General features: G+C 38.1%; 2 protein-coding genes across 3 annotated transcripts in view; both read left to right on the top strand.

The window, feature by feature from the left end:
- The first annotated feature begins 17 nt into the window (after positions 1–17).
- Positions 18–851, top strand: Csp4 (chemosensory protein 4). Its single transcript, XM_083038720.1, has 2 exons — positions 18–216; positions 652–851. Exons 1-2 carry the CDS (start codon positions 18–20, stop codon positions 849–851), a joined length of 399 nt encoding a protein of 132 aa, XP_082894846.1.
- Positions 852–2,495: 1,644 nt separating this feature from the next.
- Positions 2,496–13,780, top strand: part of Ptc (protein patched) — a 55,990-nt gene continuing 44,705 nt past the window's right edge. For both annotated transcript variants that reach the window (XM_083038716.1, XM_083038713.1), the window contains exon 1: positions 2,496–2,971. The gene's annotated coding sequence lies outside the window, so the exon portion shown is untranslated. The remainder of the gene's footprint in view (positions 2,972–13,780) is intronic.

Below are 13,780 nucleotides of genomic sequence, written 5' to 3'. Positions count from 1 at the left end.
CAATCTGGTTCACCACGATGAGGCATCTAGTCGTCGCTCTTATCATCGCGTGCGCCCTTCCGTCCATCGTCGTTCTCGCAGATGAGGTGCAATATACGACGAAATACGACAATATAGATGTGGACGCGGTGATAAACAGCGAGAGGCTGTTGAACGGATACGTGGGTTGTCTGCTCGATCGGACTCCCTGCACCCCAGATGCGGCGGAACTGAAAAGTAAGTAAGACTTTAGTAAAGCGCCAAAAAGTAAGTGTTTTGCATGAAGAACATTTTCTTATAATTTTCTATAAATCTGATTCTATAATCCTTTAAACTGTGAATAATATAAATATAATCGAAGCGTTTTCAATTATTCTTAGAATAGATATATATCTTTACACTCGAAATATGTAGAAATTTTAATATTCCTTTTTTTTCATCGCGGCTTATTAAAATAAGTTATTTTAATATTTTTATTCAGATTATTCTAGATTTTATTGTAAATAATATATTAAAAATTTTATATATTATATATGATAGACTTTGTATGTATATTAGAAAAATATTTTTTATATTAAAATTAAAATAATGTAAAAATTAAAAATGTTAAAAAAAGAGATGTTAAACGATAAAATACAATAATTGCATTACATAATATGCATTTTCTTAAAGAAAATATACCGGACGCGTTGGAGCATGACTGCGCCGGATGCAGCGAGATACAAAAGAACGCAGCCGACAAGATCTCTCATCATCTGATCGACAACAAGCCGGACGATTGGAAACTTATGGAGGACAAGTATGACCCTACCGGGGCATATCGACGACGTTACTTGGAGAACAAGTCTAAAGAAAACAGCAGAGTGGATTGATGAAATCGTTTCCTCACGTCCTCACGACCGTGATTTTTAATGCCAACCACGGCTATCCTCTGGACTTGATTGCTTATCGTAATCCTTGTCACACGGCGATTTCATTTACATAACGCAGAAGATCGCAGAAGATCCCATCTTTCGCTCAATCTTCCATCGTCCTTCAGCATATAGAAGAGTTTATCCATAACATATAACACAAAAAAATGATGAAAAAAATGATAATGGCTTTTACATATTAAATAACATTTTTTTACATTAGCGCGCGCAATTATTTTTTCAGGTTTATGCAATTAAAATGCATGCAGGTTTATATACGGATAAATATATATATATGTTTTATCTGCGAAGTAAAATGTTCGAGATTGAATAACAAATTAATATTCTATAATACTTAACCATAAAAAACGAAAAATCGTTTTACGAGTCTTATTTATATCTACCGTCAACTACGTTAAAAAATGCATATATAACAAATTTATTAAAAAATATATCATATTATATTTTCGATATTGACATTGAATATATGTATAGGCAAGGATTCGCCAATGTTTCATATGGAAATTATTTAATTATCATAAAAATATCGTATGTAGTGTATGTAGTATTAGAGCATCGCAATAGAAAAAATGACGCTTATTATTAGTGACTAGTGACTATTATTATTATTAGTGACGCGTGTAAGGTTAAATAAATAATTGATTTGCTGTATAATTCTGCACGTAAATATAGAGATTATTATATAAAGAGCAATATCATGTTCTTGCGTGTTGAGAAAGAAAAAAATCTTGCAATATTGAAATATATACATACGCACAGTAAGTATAAATAAAAAAAAAAAAAGTGTATTAAATATACATATATAAATTTGTGATTATTTATCATTTTACGCGATTCGTTTCCTCTCTCCACCATCTCTTCGTTTACAATCTTATATCTTATACTTTCTTTAAAAAAAAATGTTTGCACTTATTAACTATACGTGGAATATATTGTATATTTACTCGATATACATATAATAGCTGTCATTATAACCTCTCACTCACCTGACGAGATAATATTGTATGTCACTTCTTTATCGACACGGTTGTACAACTAGTACTGATACTCACCAGTAGATTACGCTTCACAGTTGCATTTTAGTTGATGAAGAAAATTATACTTCTTTCCGTCCTTTCGTTCTTGTATATGTACAAATAGGAAGACTACTCTCGTAATCAAGCTAGAAACGATAAACAACGAAAGAGATAAGGATATTAAACACACTATAACTTTCTTTCAAAAGTAGAAAAAGTTAAGCTCTGAGCAAACGTTTCTGCCTAACCTACTTATATGCTTTATATCAAAAAAGAATATAGCTAGATGAATTTCCGTCAAGTAACTGTTTTCTTTTCGAATACTTACCACTGCCTGTGATACAGATTAAACAAAGGTAATCTAATCGCTTTCTATATATTTATTATTACCGTGCGACTTACGAAAAATCACATATAATGGCAACTTTGCAACAAAAACTCGAGCGGGGGAGGCGTTTATGCAGTTGGCAGTTGGCATCCCTTGATGTCGCGACGCGATTGAAATTAGGCGAAGCTGATCGACGAATCAGGTATCGGCGTGAAATTACGTATTAGTTCAAATTTTTCACAGGATTTATCAAGTCGCGTAACGAGTAACGAATATGGCGGATGCGTCGTACTACGCGAACGATCGTCCCGTTTTGCGCCATTTCGTACGATTTATCCTCGCGATTTTCGACGTCTATCACGCGAGTACGAATACATAAGTGTGCGGCAAGTGTTGGGCGACTCCGGTATCGCGTTAATTCCGATCCGCGAGTGAAGAAACATGGAAAGAAAGGAGCAGGAAGGCGGGGGGGGGGCGCACAGATCGTGCGACAATTAATCCGTTTGTTTTTTGCGCGATCGTAATAGCATTGTTATGTGTGTTATGTGATTGTCAAAATATGTGTGAGTGCAAAGTGCAAGTGAGTCGAAGCAACGTGGAGGAACCAACGACGATGTAATCCAAGAGTCGTTCGTCGACGTTCGTCCGTTGAAAAAGGATAGCGGTACGCGTCGAGTAGCTCTATCTTTGTCGTTTACTGCGAGAAACTGAAAAAGGTATTTATCTTGTTTATATATTTTGCTCTTTCCTTCTCTCTTTTTAATTTTTTTCTTTCCTTCTCTTCGATTGACTTGACGAAACATGCAGTCCTGGTCATAATTATAATGTCGTACACGTTATTTACACGCTATTCGAGATAATTATTATTGCAATAATTTTCCTCGTAATAAATTATTATAGGTATCACTGTAATTATTTGTAAAGGGTGCATTTTCACTTGACGCTGTGACGCTGGATTTCAGCGTCAAGCATCAATAAAAACAAATTGACGTTAGCGTCTGTTGACGCTGGCGTGAAAACAGCCTAGCGTCCAAGTTACAACTATGACAAGCGTCTCGTGATCAGTTAGACGCTAGCGACAAATTGATAGTGAAATCGCACCCTAAGAGAGATCTGGGTCAAAGCAATCGTGGCCTGTTCGTAGGATGACGACGCGCTAAAGGAGGGTTATGCTTAATCGTTGGGAAAGACTTGCTCGTGCTACCAACAGAAACGCGACATGAAGGACGAGCGAGATCACTCGGGCGATCCTTTCTAGTATATAGTCTCGGATTACCAAAAATATCTCATAGCTCAGACATTCGACGTTTTTAACGCGGGTGGTCATCATACTAGGACAAACCCTTCGCGAGATTCTCGGAAACTCGAGCTCCGAGTAAAAAGAAAGAAGGGTCGCGTAGTAATAAACCCATGGGCCTATTCAAGAGCTACGAACGAAACACGTGTGTGGGATTTAAATTGTTCCCGGAGGAGGGGAAAGAAGCGGAAGAAAAATATATCAAAGTCTCGAAAACGCATTAATATATCGCAATTTATTAGAGCTTTCCTGAACGACGTTCGTTTCAGAGGGAGACCGACTCGACAATTACTCGGAAATTACACACCGATCTTTCCTCCCGGTCCTGAGAGCAACGTCATCCTACGAAAGCTCGAAAACGATCTGGATGGAGAGAAGGAGAGCGGGCAGCCGCTCTCGCGATTTGATCCACTATATACACGTGTCGCGCGCGCGCACGTACACATTTATCATGTACGCACACACACATATACAGGTATCCGTGAGCTCGAGAGAGAGAGAGAGAGAGCCTGCACACCTTCCCGCACGGTAACAGGCAGGCTATCGTGGTTATTAAGGAAACAGACGAAGGAACGAAACGAAGGAACAAGCGCGTTGGGTGGTCTCGCCCCGCTGTTTATGGGGCACTGCATCTGCTGGCCCCGTATAACCCTCCGCGAGCGAACGCGACCTGTGTGGTCCCACCTTACGTCCGACTTTACATTCGATTCACTACTTGCTAATGGTAGCCGCATTAGCATTAGGTTGCCCGCCTGTCTTTCTCTCTCTCTCTCTCTCTCTCTCTCTCTCTCTCTCTCTCTCTCTCTCTCTCTCTCTCTCTCTCTCTCTCTCTCTCTCTCTCTCTCCCCCTTTTTCTCTTTCTTTTCACGTGATATGCCGCGACGAAACGAAACCTGCTGTTGTGCAATTTTTCGTCGCCGGCGACGAGTACCGAGGCCGGCTGCTCCGCTTGCGCGATCGAGATCGAAATCGAGATCGGGATCGAGGTCGGATGGGCCGGGTACGGTAGTCTTTGGTATTCGCGGAGCGTGCGCCCTCGTGTTCACGCTTACCACGTGCCGTTAATTCGGCAAATTTCAGAGCGAGCGCGCGAGATATTACGCGATCTTAAATTTCTTTTCTTTTATTGAAATAATTTTTTTTTGTTGAAATATAATTACTTGAAATTGATTTTTCGATATTTTTTTTTCTTCCTTTAACGAGATAATTCTTCAATGTTCTTGAAAAAAAGGAAATCGGGAAGCAACGATCGAAATAACGGTAATACGAATCGTTAACTTGTCGTCCAAATGTTCAAAAAGCTACCTTAATTAATGACAATTATATGGCTCTTTAGTACAGAATCGCATGTGGACGGGAGAATCTTCCCGTCCCAATATCTTCATTCATTCGGAGAATGCAAACGAGCGTTTTAAGCTGTGGGTTTCGCATCACGTGTGTGTGTGTGTGTGTGTGTGTGTGTGTGTATGTGTGTCCCGTGTAAAGTCGTGGATGCGTGCAGCGCAGAGCGCAGCGCAGCGCAGCGCGGTGAACGAGGTCCCCGATATGAGCGTGTTAGCGATTGGTCACGGGTGTGGGTGCGCCATATGCGCGACCGTTTCACAAGCAGGCTACCTGTCTTTAGGGTCGTAACGCCGGATCGGGTTTTGACGAGCGATAATGATTTCGAGAATCGAGCACCCTCGTTAAACGAACAGTCGGACGAATCGGGATTCATAATGCACGCTATGCTAAAGGCTAAAAAGAATGCGCGCTTAAAGACAGAGTACGAATGTTGACATAACTTTAATTTAATATAGATATCTTTTTCTACAAATATATTATCAGATATTTTTATAATTATCTTTTACTTTAACTTTATTCAGCCATGTACTAATAAATTTCAATTTTACACAATTAATACAAATACGACAAGAAAAAGTAATTTTTAATTTATTTTTTCATTTTTTTCTATTATTATTAAAAGTCATTTTTTTCTTATCGTATTTGTATTAATTGTAATAAAATTGGAATTTTTATTAATGCATAGTTGAATAGACAGAGAATAAATTACTTTTAAAGTATTTTTTTTTATCATATTTGTATTATATTGTGCAAAATTATAATTATATATTTATAATATGTAAGATAATTTTTTGAACAAAATAAAAATGTCTGAAATATTTATAGAACATTTAGGAAAATTTTTACTTTACTCAAATGAAATTAAGCCTTGTTCAATCATCTGATATTATTTCCGATAAAAAATTAAATTATACAGAGAATTTTCTCTTAGAATTTACCCTGAAAATCATGGTAATTGTGAGACAATTATATAGTGTGGAAAGAATTTTATGAGAATATCTCTGATTAATATATTTATCACAATAAAAATAATAATATCTAATACACGTTAAAATATAAAATATGTTTGATTAATTTTACTAAACTGCATAGTACCCTACATGTTTTATATTTTATTGTGATAGATATTATTTTTATTGTGATAAATATTAATCAGAAAAATTCTCATAGAATTCTTTCCATACCATATTGTCCCACGATTACCATGATTTTCAGGGTAAATTCCAAGAGAAAATTCTCTCTATGTAAAAATGATAATAACAATGAAAATTATAAAAACTAATAGGAATAATAAATAATTGTTCGGTTGGGGGAATCTCATCGCTAAACCGTGAACAATCGAGAAGTCCATCGTCGTCTACCCGACCGGGCGGCGTCATCGTGGACCGGCGTCGTCGCCACCGCCTGCGGGGTGAAAAATACTTGCGCGGCCAAGCATGCCGCGATACTCCCCGATCGGTCGGAGAAGGCATCGATCTCGCCATTGATCGATCGGTCGGCCGAGGCCTCGGATAAGATACTGTCGTCGTTCTGGTCCTGTCCTACTCATCGACGTCCGGCGGACCACACGCCGTCTTGTCGCCTTTCGCCTCGTTCCTTTCGCAATAGATCCGCTCGATCCGTGTATATGTGTATTCTATCTCTCCGCTCGCGATACTATTTTACTCGTTTCGACGCGACCAACAAGTATTCGTTTCTCTCCATCTCCTCTTTTCCTTCTCAAAAAGAATAGTACAAGAAAGTGGCGCGAATGTGCGCGAGATCGATTGAATTGAGTTACTCCATTCAAGCAAGAGATAACAGAAAGGTATAAACAGAGAGACACGATATACAATACAAATCTATTTGTTATTCCTCGATCCTACAGATACATTTGTCGCGTGAGGTCAAAGCACGCGCGCCTCGTTTCTCCTCGTGTCGCCTCCGCAGGAATCGATTCCCAGAATAAAAGATCGCGTTAAAGATGAAAATTTCGGTCGCCACCGCGCGCGAGCGAGCATCGCTCTCCTTCGAGGAACGAGGACAGGAGACAACTTGTGACTTCTCTCGAGGGAGCGGAAAGGGTAGAGGGGAAAGGAAAGGGAGGAGGGATAACCCCTCTGCCAGCAGCGAGAAGGCCACCCACGTCGAGGGCGCAAAGGCGATATTTAGCGGAAGGCAAATCTCTCCTGGACCACCCACGTCGGCTTCTCGTCGCCGGAGCCTGGGCTACCTTATTTCAGGGTGCGCGCTGGCGGGTGTCGTTGTGTGCGGGTCCCGCAGCACGAAACCGAGAACGCGCGCGTGTGGGCCTCTCTCTGTATATAATACCTATATAATATAACGATCCTCTCTCTCTCTCTCTCTCTCTCGAATATATCAGCACGCAGAACGATTTCCGCGATCAGCTCGCTACGATTTTCTCGTTTCCCGCCCGGCCCGGCGTTCTCGCGGTCCCGCCATTTAGAGTTAACGATACTTAGAGTTAATTTCCCGCGTCACGCTCGGCAAACTCTCCACACTTATACTCATAAAGTAGGTTCAACGAAATAATTGGCAATAGTTGAGAACGCTTGCTCGCTTTCATCTGTTTTTCATCGAGTCTGATTCAGTTACCAATTATATATAATTCGAAACTATCTGTTATTGAAGCAATTTAAACCGCTATATTTATTTATATACCTACTGAAAGATGTATTTATGCCTTTGTATGTAGAAAATAGATTTTTAGCAGAATCGTGAGTAATTAAAAATATTTTATTATTGAATTTTAAACTATTTTATAATGTAAAACAGACACTTGTTATACAATTTATTGGGACAAAAAATGATTCATATTTGAAGTATGAATATATTTACAATTTTAAAAAAGTAACAAGGATAAGTCACACGAGAGGATGTGGTACACATGGTACCGTGAAAAACATTTTATTCGCGATGTTTTGCAAGGATCGCCATCACAGATTTATGACATAATACATTTCTGTGCTTCGTGACTCGATTTTGGAGAGACAAAAAAAAAAGAGGCAACTGTATAAACGCTATCATAAAGATTTATAAAACTATTTTGCTTACATTACTGGGTCTCGTTTCGAATGTTTTTAAGACTCGCGATAGTCAACGTTCGATACGCAAGCGTGAAACTTGCTCGAGAATTTTAAAATATCTGATAGAATTAGATAAAAATATAAATGATATATTGAACCGCGTTTTTAGTTCATAAGTATCGTGTTTTTTGTCCGATACAATATTCGGATAATGTTCGATAAAAACTATCTCTTTTCCTGTTTCGGAAAATGATAAATTCATTTTTTATCGGAATGATTAATTTAAGATAAAGGATAATAAATTCATTTTTCAACGTAAATTTTAGATTATATTTTTTATACTATGAAATACGATAGTATTTCTCTATTAGGTACAGTTTGTACAAATATATAAAAACATTTTTAGATAAACTACAATATTAATTGTAAGTTGAAGATAGATACTGACATTAACATTATTAACATTCATATAAATTAGTGATTTATTAATTAAATTAGAGACATATGTAGTAAGTCATATATCTTTAGATATTTTATTGTTTAATGAACATAATTAAACGTTATTATACAACATATATTATGCTTAACATAAATTTTGACAGTAAATGAGCAAAATTTGATACAATTCTACTTTTTATCGAATTCATTTAATGAAGATTCATTTAACACGTGTTAAAAATATACTTTAAACAAATAATTTGCAATACTTAAAGAGATTATATTTATTCTATTCATTTTTTCTCCTTTTACGGTGTTTTTTTGTATCATTTGATTGCATCCATTTTAATTACAATTTTTTTATCGCAAAATCGATCGTTCTACGAGAGACAGAAAGAGAGAGTATCTCTTAGATATCAGTACAGGGCGATACACACATATACACACACAGGACTCGAATGTCCTGTACGCGATATTACATTGCAAGGAGTAACATAGCAGTATTCGATCTTCTCGGTCTTCTTTCCACGAAGGAAAGAAAGACGAGGAACGTACGGCCCAAAGGTTCAGTGCGAGAGATGGAGAAAGAAAGAGAAAAGAGTAGGAAAGACGAACGAGAGAGTGGTATACCACTAGATGGAAAGAGAGAGTGAGAGAGCAAAAGAAAAGGAGAGAATGGAGGGGCGAGAGGGAGAGAGATGGAGAGAGAAGTCGACTACTTCCTTACGCAAGATGACTGCGTTCAACAGTGCGTGCACGAGAGATGCTATCGGCCACCAAGACGGCACTCCGGACTTCTCTGGACCACCCACCGACAAAATAATAAACACGGAATGCGACATACGCGTCCGTCCATCCGTCCGTCCGTCTGTTTGTCTGTCCGTCCATCGCCCTAGCTCGTTCACCAGTTCGTCCGCTTGCTTTCTATTTCGCAGATACCATCCGAATTGAAATCTACTACCGAGATTCGCACAGAGTCCCGAGTCTGTCAGCCAGTTTCAATTATTACAATCATAAATAGAAAGCTCTCTTCTCCAGATGAAACTCAACAAAGATTGACTTGTGCGTGTTATTATTCATTATTTATTGATTATGCACGACATTTGAAACTGCTACAAGTATTACGAGGAATTTTGCTTAAAATATTATCAAATAGTTATTTATTAGATCAATGTGAAAACTTTGTTGTATGTTTGTCAAATGTAATTAAAAATGGATTTGTACAAAGTTTTACTAATTAAAATAATCACATGATACATTTTTTTTTATCTAGACAAAAATTTGACAACGAATTATAAAATGAAAACAAACTTGTCTGAGACATACGAGTTTTTAAAAAATAAATAATTAAATATCACAAGATATATTTTGTTGCATCTGATTTAATTACTACTTTAATATATGAATGTTAATATCAATTTATCTTTCTTACAATTAGTGTTATCTAAAAATATTTTTATAATATTTGTACAAACGCTATACCTACTGCTACTGTATCTCATCACAAAAAAATGCATTCTTATTTCAAGTAGATACACAGAGAGAAAAATAATTAAACAGATGGGAGGAGAGGTACTCTTATCACATAAAATATGATTTTACAAATTGTTAAAAATGAGGAATAATTTAATCTTAACATAAACTTTTGTCATTGTATTTAACAATGACAGAATGCATTTAGATCAGAATTAGTGAAAAGAGAGTGTAGATATATATGTCATCAGATATATCGGTGATGCTCGATCAATTTTCTCGAATAACTGGAAAGTTGAGTCGAATGTTTTCATCCGTAAAATCTCTCTCTTAAGCGACCAGTACGTGTCGCGCTGATAAATCATGCTCGTTTGGACACGCGGTTTCAAACTGTCGCGGTAAGTCAGTGTGCAAACGAGTTGGCAGCGACGTGTGCAGAAGGCGAGGAGAATTTACACAGAAGGATGATATAAAGTCAATGATACAATACGCGCAATGCTCGTTCGCGCTCGTTTACGATATACATATAAGTGCTTACAGCTGGATCCAAGAGACCAAGCATACGAATATCAGCGACCACAAACGAATATCAACAAACCAGCGTGAAGAGAGAAAGAGAGAGAGGACGTTATAAGAAATTATTAATTCTTCTTTAAATTTTTTACATATATACTTTTTTTAAATAACTTTTTATCAAGCATAACGCTTTTTTGCTTGATATTTCGCTCGTGATCGTTCGTATTCGTTCGTTTGACCTGGACCCGGCTTAAAATTACTTATGCGATCCATAGATCCGCTCAATATTAATCGCATCATCGTGTGTGACAGCTCATATATTTTTAACCTTCTTTTCACGTAGCAGAAAATTCTCGCAACGTGATTAAATTTGGCAATTACGCATATATTTTATATTTTAGAAGAATAGAGTTTGCTTCTTTTTTAAATCCAGACGAATACTTAGGAAGGGATAATTCGAATGCAGAATGATTGGCGATAATAATTCTGCGTTTTTTAATCTTCTATTTCTGGTTTGTCATAAGATGACAAACGTTGTCTCCATTAATATTCGCGCAGGGCCGAAAAGGATAGATCGATGAGTCGGCCGGATCAGGTATTCCGGCAAGATCGATCACCAGATACCCTGAAACTTGCTGAGTCAACGAAGATAATGGCGATTACTCGAGGGGATAAGGAATATATGATGGTGTTCAGCACCGGAAGTCATGACCTCTCGATCCTTCGAGCACTGATAAACGTCCGTAGATGATCGGCCTAAGAGTTCCGGTAGCCAATGTAGATGCAGATAGCGTATGGTTAATCTCATAGTAGCCAAAGAATTGATACTAGATTTAATCGGAGTATATCGAGTGCTCGAATAGAACTTACTCAATTTTCGAAAGAATTCTTACATCTCTCTCTTTATTTTTTCGATGTGAATCTGTGAATCTTATATACTCATAGGTTTATACGTATTTTTGTAACTTAATATTTAACCAAAATGCATATACGACTTTATATTAAGAAGTTTTATTATCTGATAAATAATTAAATAAGTTATATAATTACACGATAAAATGTCGAAAAGTTTTATTTCTATCTCGCATGAAACCCGCCGCCTCGTACTTTTGCGGATTTGCCTAATTCGCTCATTTCTACGCGATTCCCTCGCGCCCATATAATCGGCAGAAATCGTAAAAAAAAAAGAGTCGCGAAGTTGCCCAATTCTACCCGACACCTTCGCCCGCGCAACGATCGCGATAAACGCGAGTGATAAATTTGCCTTTTAAATATTCGGTGTTGGTGTTTTTTATCGAGCGCTATTTTTCTAAATCGACATCTCGCGATAGCGAGGCCGAAATTTTTTTCTTTCACACACGTGTCAGATATTATCCACAGAATACTCGATAATTTTTTTACACTGGCAAAAATGGACATTGTAATTTCCCTACAAAAATAGTATAAAATTTAGAAAAGAAAAGAATAAAATCTCTTTGATACAGAACAGCGAAATAAATTGGATAAAGTTAGCTTTCGGTTCCTTATTTGTCTTTCTCCTAAAAAAAATAAGTCGACCTAAAGTATTACAAAATTATAATTAGCCTACTTTTACTTATCCTGTTATCGTTATGCAGCTGCACTCCCCGAAAAATCGAAGGAATCGAATTCGTTTTCCGAAATTGCATGTATGCAGAGATTGTAATACGTACCATCCTCCTGAGCGTGCCGACAGTCCGTCCAAAACGTTCCAATTATTAATTTACCTCGCTCACACAATTCAGCGCGTATGCAGCGAACGAGTGCAACATGTTATTTCGCGTATAATGACGCTGCTGTGCACGCAAACGCGCGTAACCACCCCGGAGACGACATTAAGCCGGGCCCGTCGTTGCCGCCATCAACCCCCTCTTTTTCCTTCGTCCCGGAGGCGATATCCGTGTCGAGGGGATCTCTCTCCCTCGTGGAAAGAGAAAAGCGGGGAAAAAAAAAAGAAAAATACACACATATCGTCTACTTTTCCCCGGGACAGCAGCGGGGGAAAAAACTGATCTTGATTACCGTGTGACGGAATCGATCATCTCCGTTCCCCGGGAAAATAACGAGCGAGAGATCCCTCTTTGACGCGACGACGACCCTCCAAATGTGAAAATCGTCATCGTAATTGGGCCCGGTATTATCGATAAACGTATGTAATAATGGGCGCCGAAGAGTCGAGAGCGAAGGGTCGAGAACGGAAGGCTTGTAATCAGGGGCTAAAAAGCTTGAAGCTGTCGTTCTTTTGAACGACATTTTTAATGACGGTCGTAAAAGACGAAAATCGGCAAATTAAGAAGTGAAAGACGCAATTGTCGTAATCTCTTCGGGAAACGACGTATTTAAAACTCTGTATAGGGTGTCTCTCGGATTTAGCGAATTACCTTATAGTAAAGTCAATTTTATAGAATAATAAAATAGAAAAAAAGAAAGAGAGAAAGTATATAGGCAACAATTACCGCCTTTAGTCTCTCATTGTCGGTACTATGTATTTGTTACGCGATCGTATTTCGAGAGATAATACGACATACAAAGCGCCGTTACGTCCCGCGCTCGAATCTCTCGTCATGAATGACAATAAAACAAACGCGTGTAAACGATAGCACGATAGCTGCAAAATCCTCTCACGTTTTCCTGTACATTTAATTTGTGCGCGCGAGTAGATATTTAACGATTTTTGTAGAAAGGAAAAAAATGTGTGAAAAGTTGAATCCGGCTTGTGTGAGCGTTTGCGAGACACCCCGTATATCCCGTTAGTGCCGCACGCGTATATATACGTGCGCGTGCAAATCGTGCGTGCGTACTTCCGCGATGGACTAGCTGGGTGGTCCACACGATCACGAAATATGAGGCTTAGAGGAGAGATATAGAGAGAGAGGCTCGTCCTCCGTGTTGTGCGCTCGCGCGCACGATGTTGCGTGCGCTTGTACATACATACGCACACACGCGGTAACCTTGCGTGTCGTGAGCGTGCTTATTGATTTCTAATGACGCACGTGTAAACGTTGATTTGCGCGCGGGTTGCCTCGTCGAGCGAGCGAGCTCGCGATACCGTCTCGCTCTCGACCGGATTTTACAAATCTTCATCTCGATCTTTTATCCTCTCTCGCAAAGGGGATACAGAGCCTTGAGTGTATTTCTATCCACAGCCCCTGACGAGAGAAATTTTGCAAATAGTACTTGGCAATTTTTTAATTAGTTTCATTTAGAAAATTGATTGAATATATCATATTATTTTCGCGCTCACGAGCACTAATTTATCCCTTTTATTATAATACAGAGTTAATTTTTATCAGACAAAGTTATATTTTAAGATGTCTCTTGAAATAAACTTACAATTAGTGACCTATATTTCTCTCATTCTGTATATTGTATATGAAATCATTTATTCACTCGAAATAATTTCAAAGTCAATT

This window comes from Prenolepis imparis, unplaced genomic scaffold (assembly GCF_030444845.1).
Source record: "Prenolepis imparis isolate NDT839.2.m4 unplaced genomic scaffold, iyPreImpa1.0 SCAF_5, whole genome shotgun sequence".
In the NCBI taxonomy this organism is placed as follows: domain Eukaryota; kingdom Metazoa; phylum Arthropoda; class Insecta; order Hymenoptera; family Formicidae; genus Prenolepis; species Prenolepis imparis.
The sequence above is the reverse complement of the archived record's forward strand: the minus strand, read 5'-3'. Positions and strand labels throughout refer to the sequence as shown.

What these genes read in the sequence shown, in the direction of transcription:
- Csp4 (XM_083038720.1), top strand. Translation starts at nt 18, where the DNA reads ATGAGGCATCTAGTCGTCGCTCTTATCATCGCGTGCGCCCTTCCGTCC. An exon ending in AGATGCGGCGGAACTGAAAA is followed by an intron (nt 217 to 651) that starts GTAAGTAAGACT and finishes ATTTTCTTAAAG; the next exon opens with AAAATATACCGGACGCGTTG.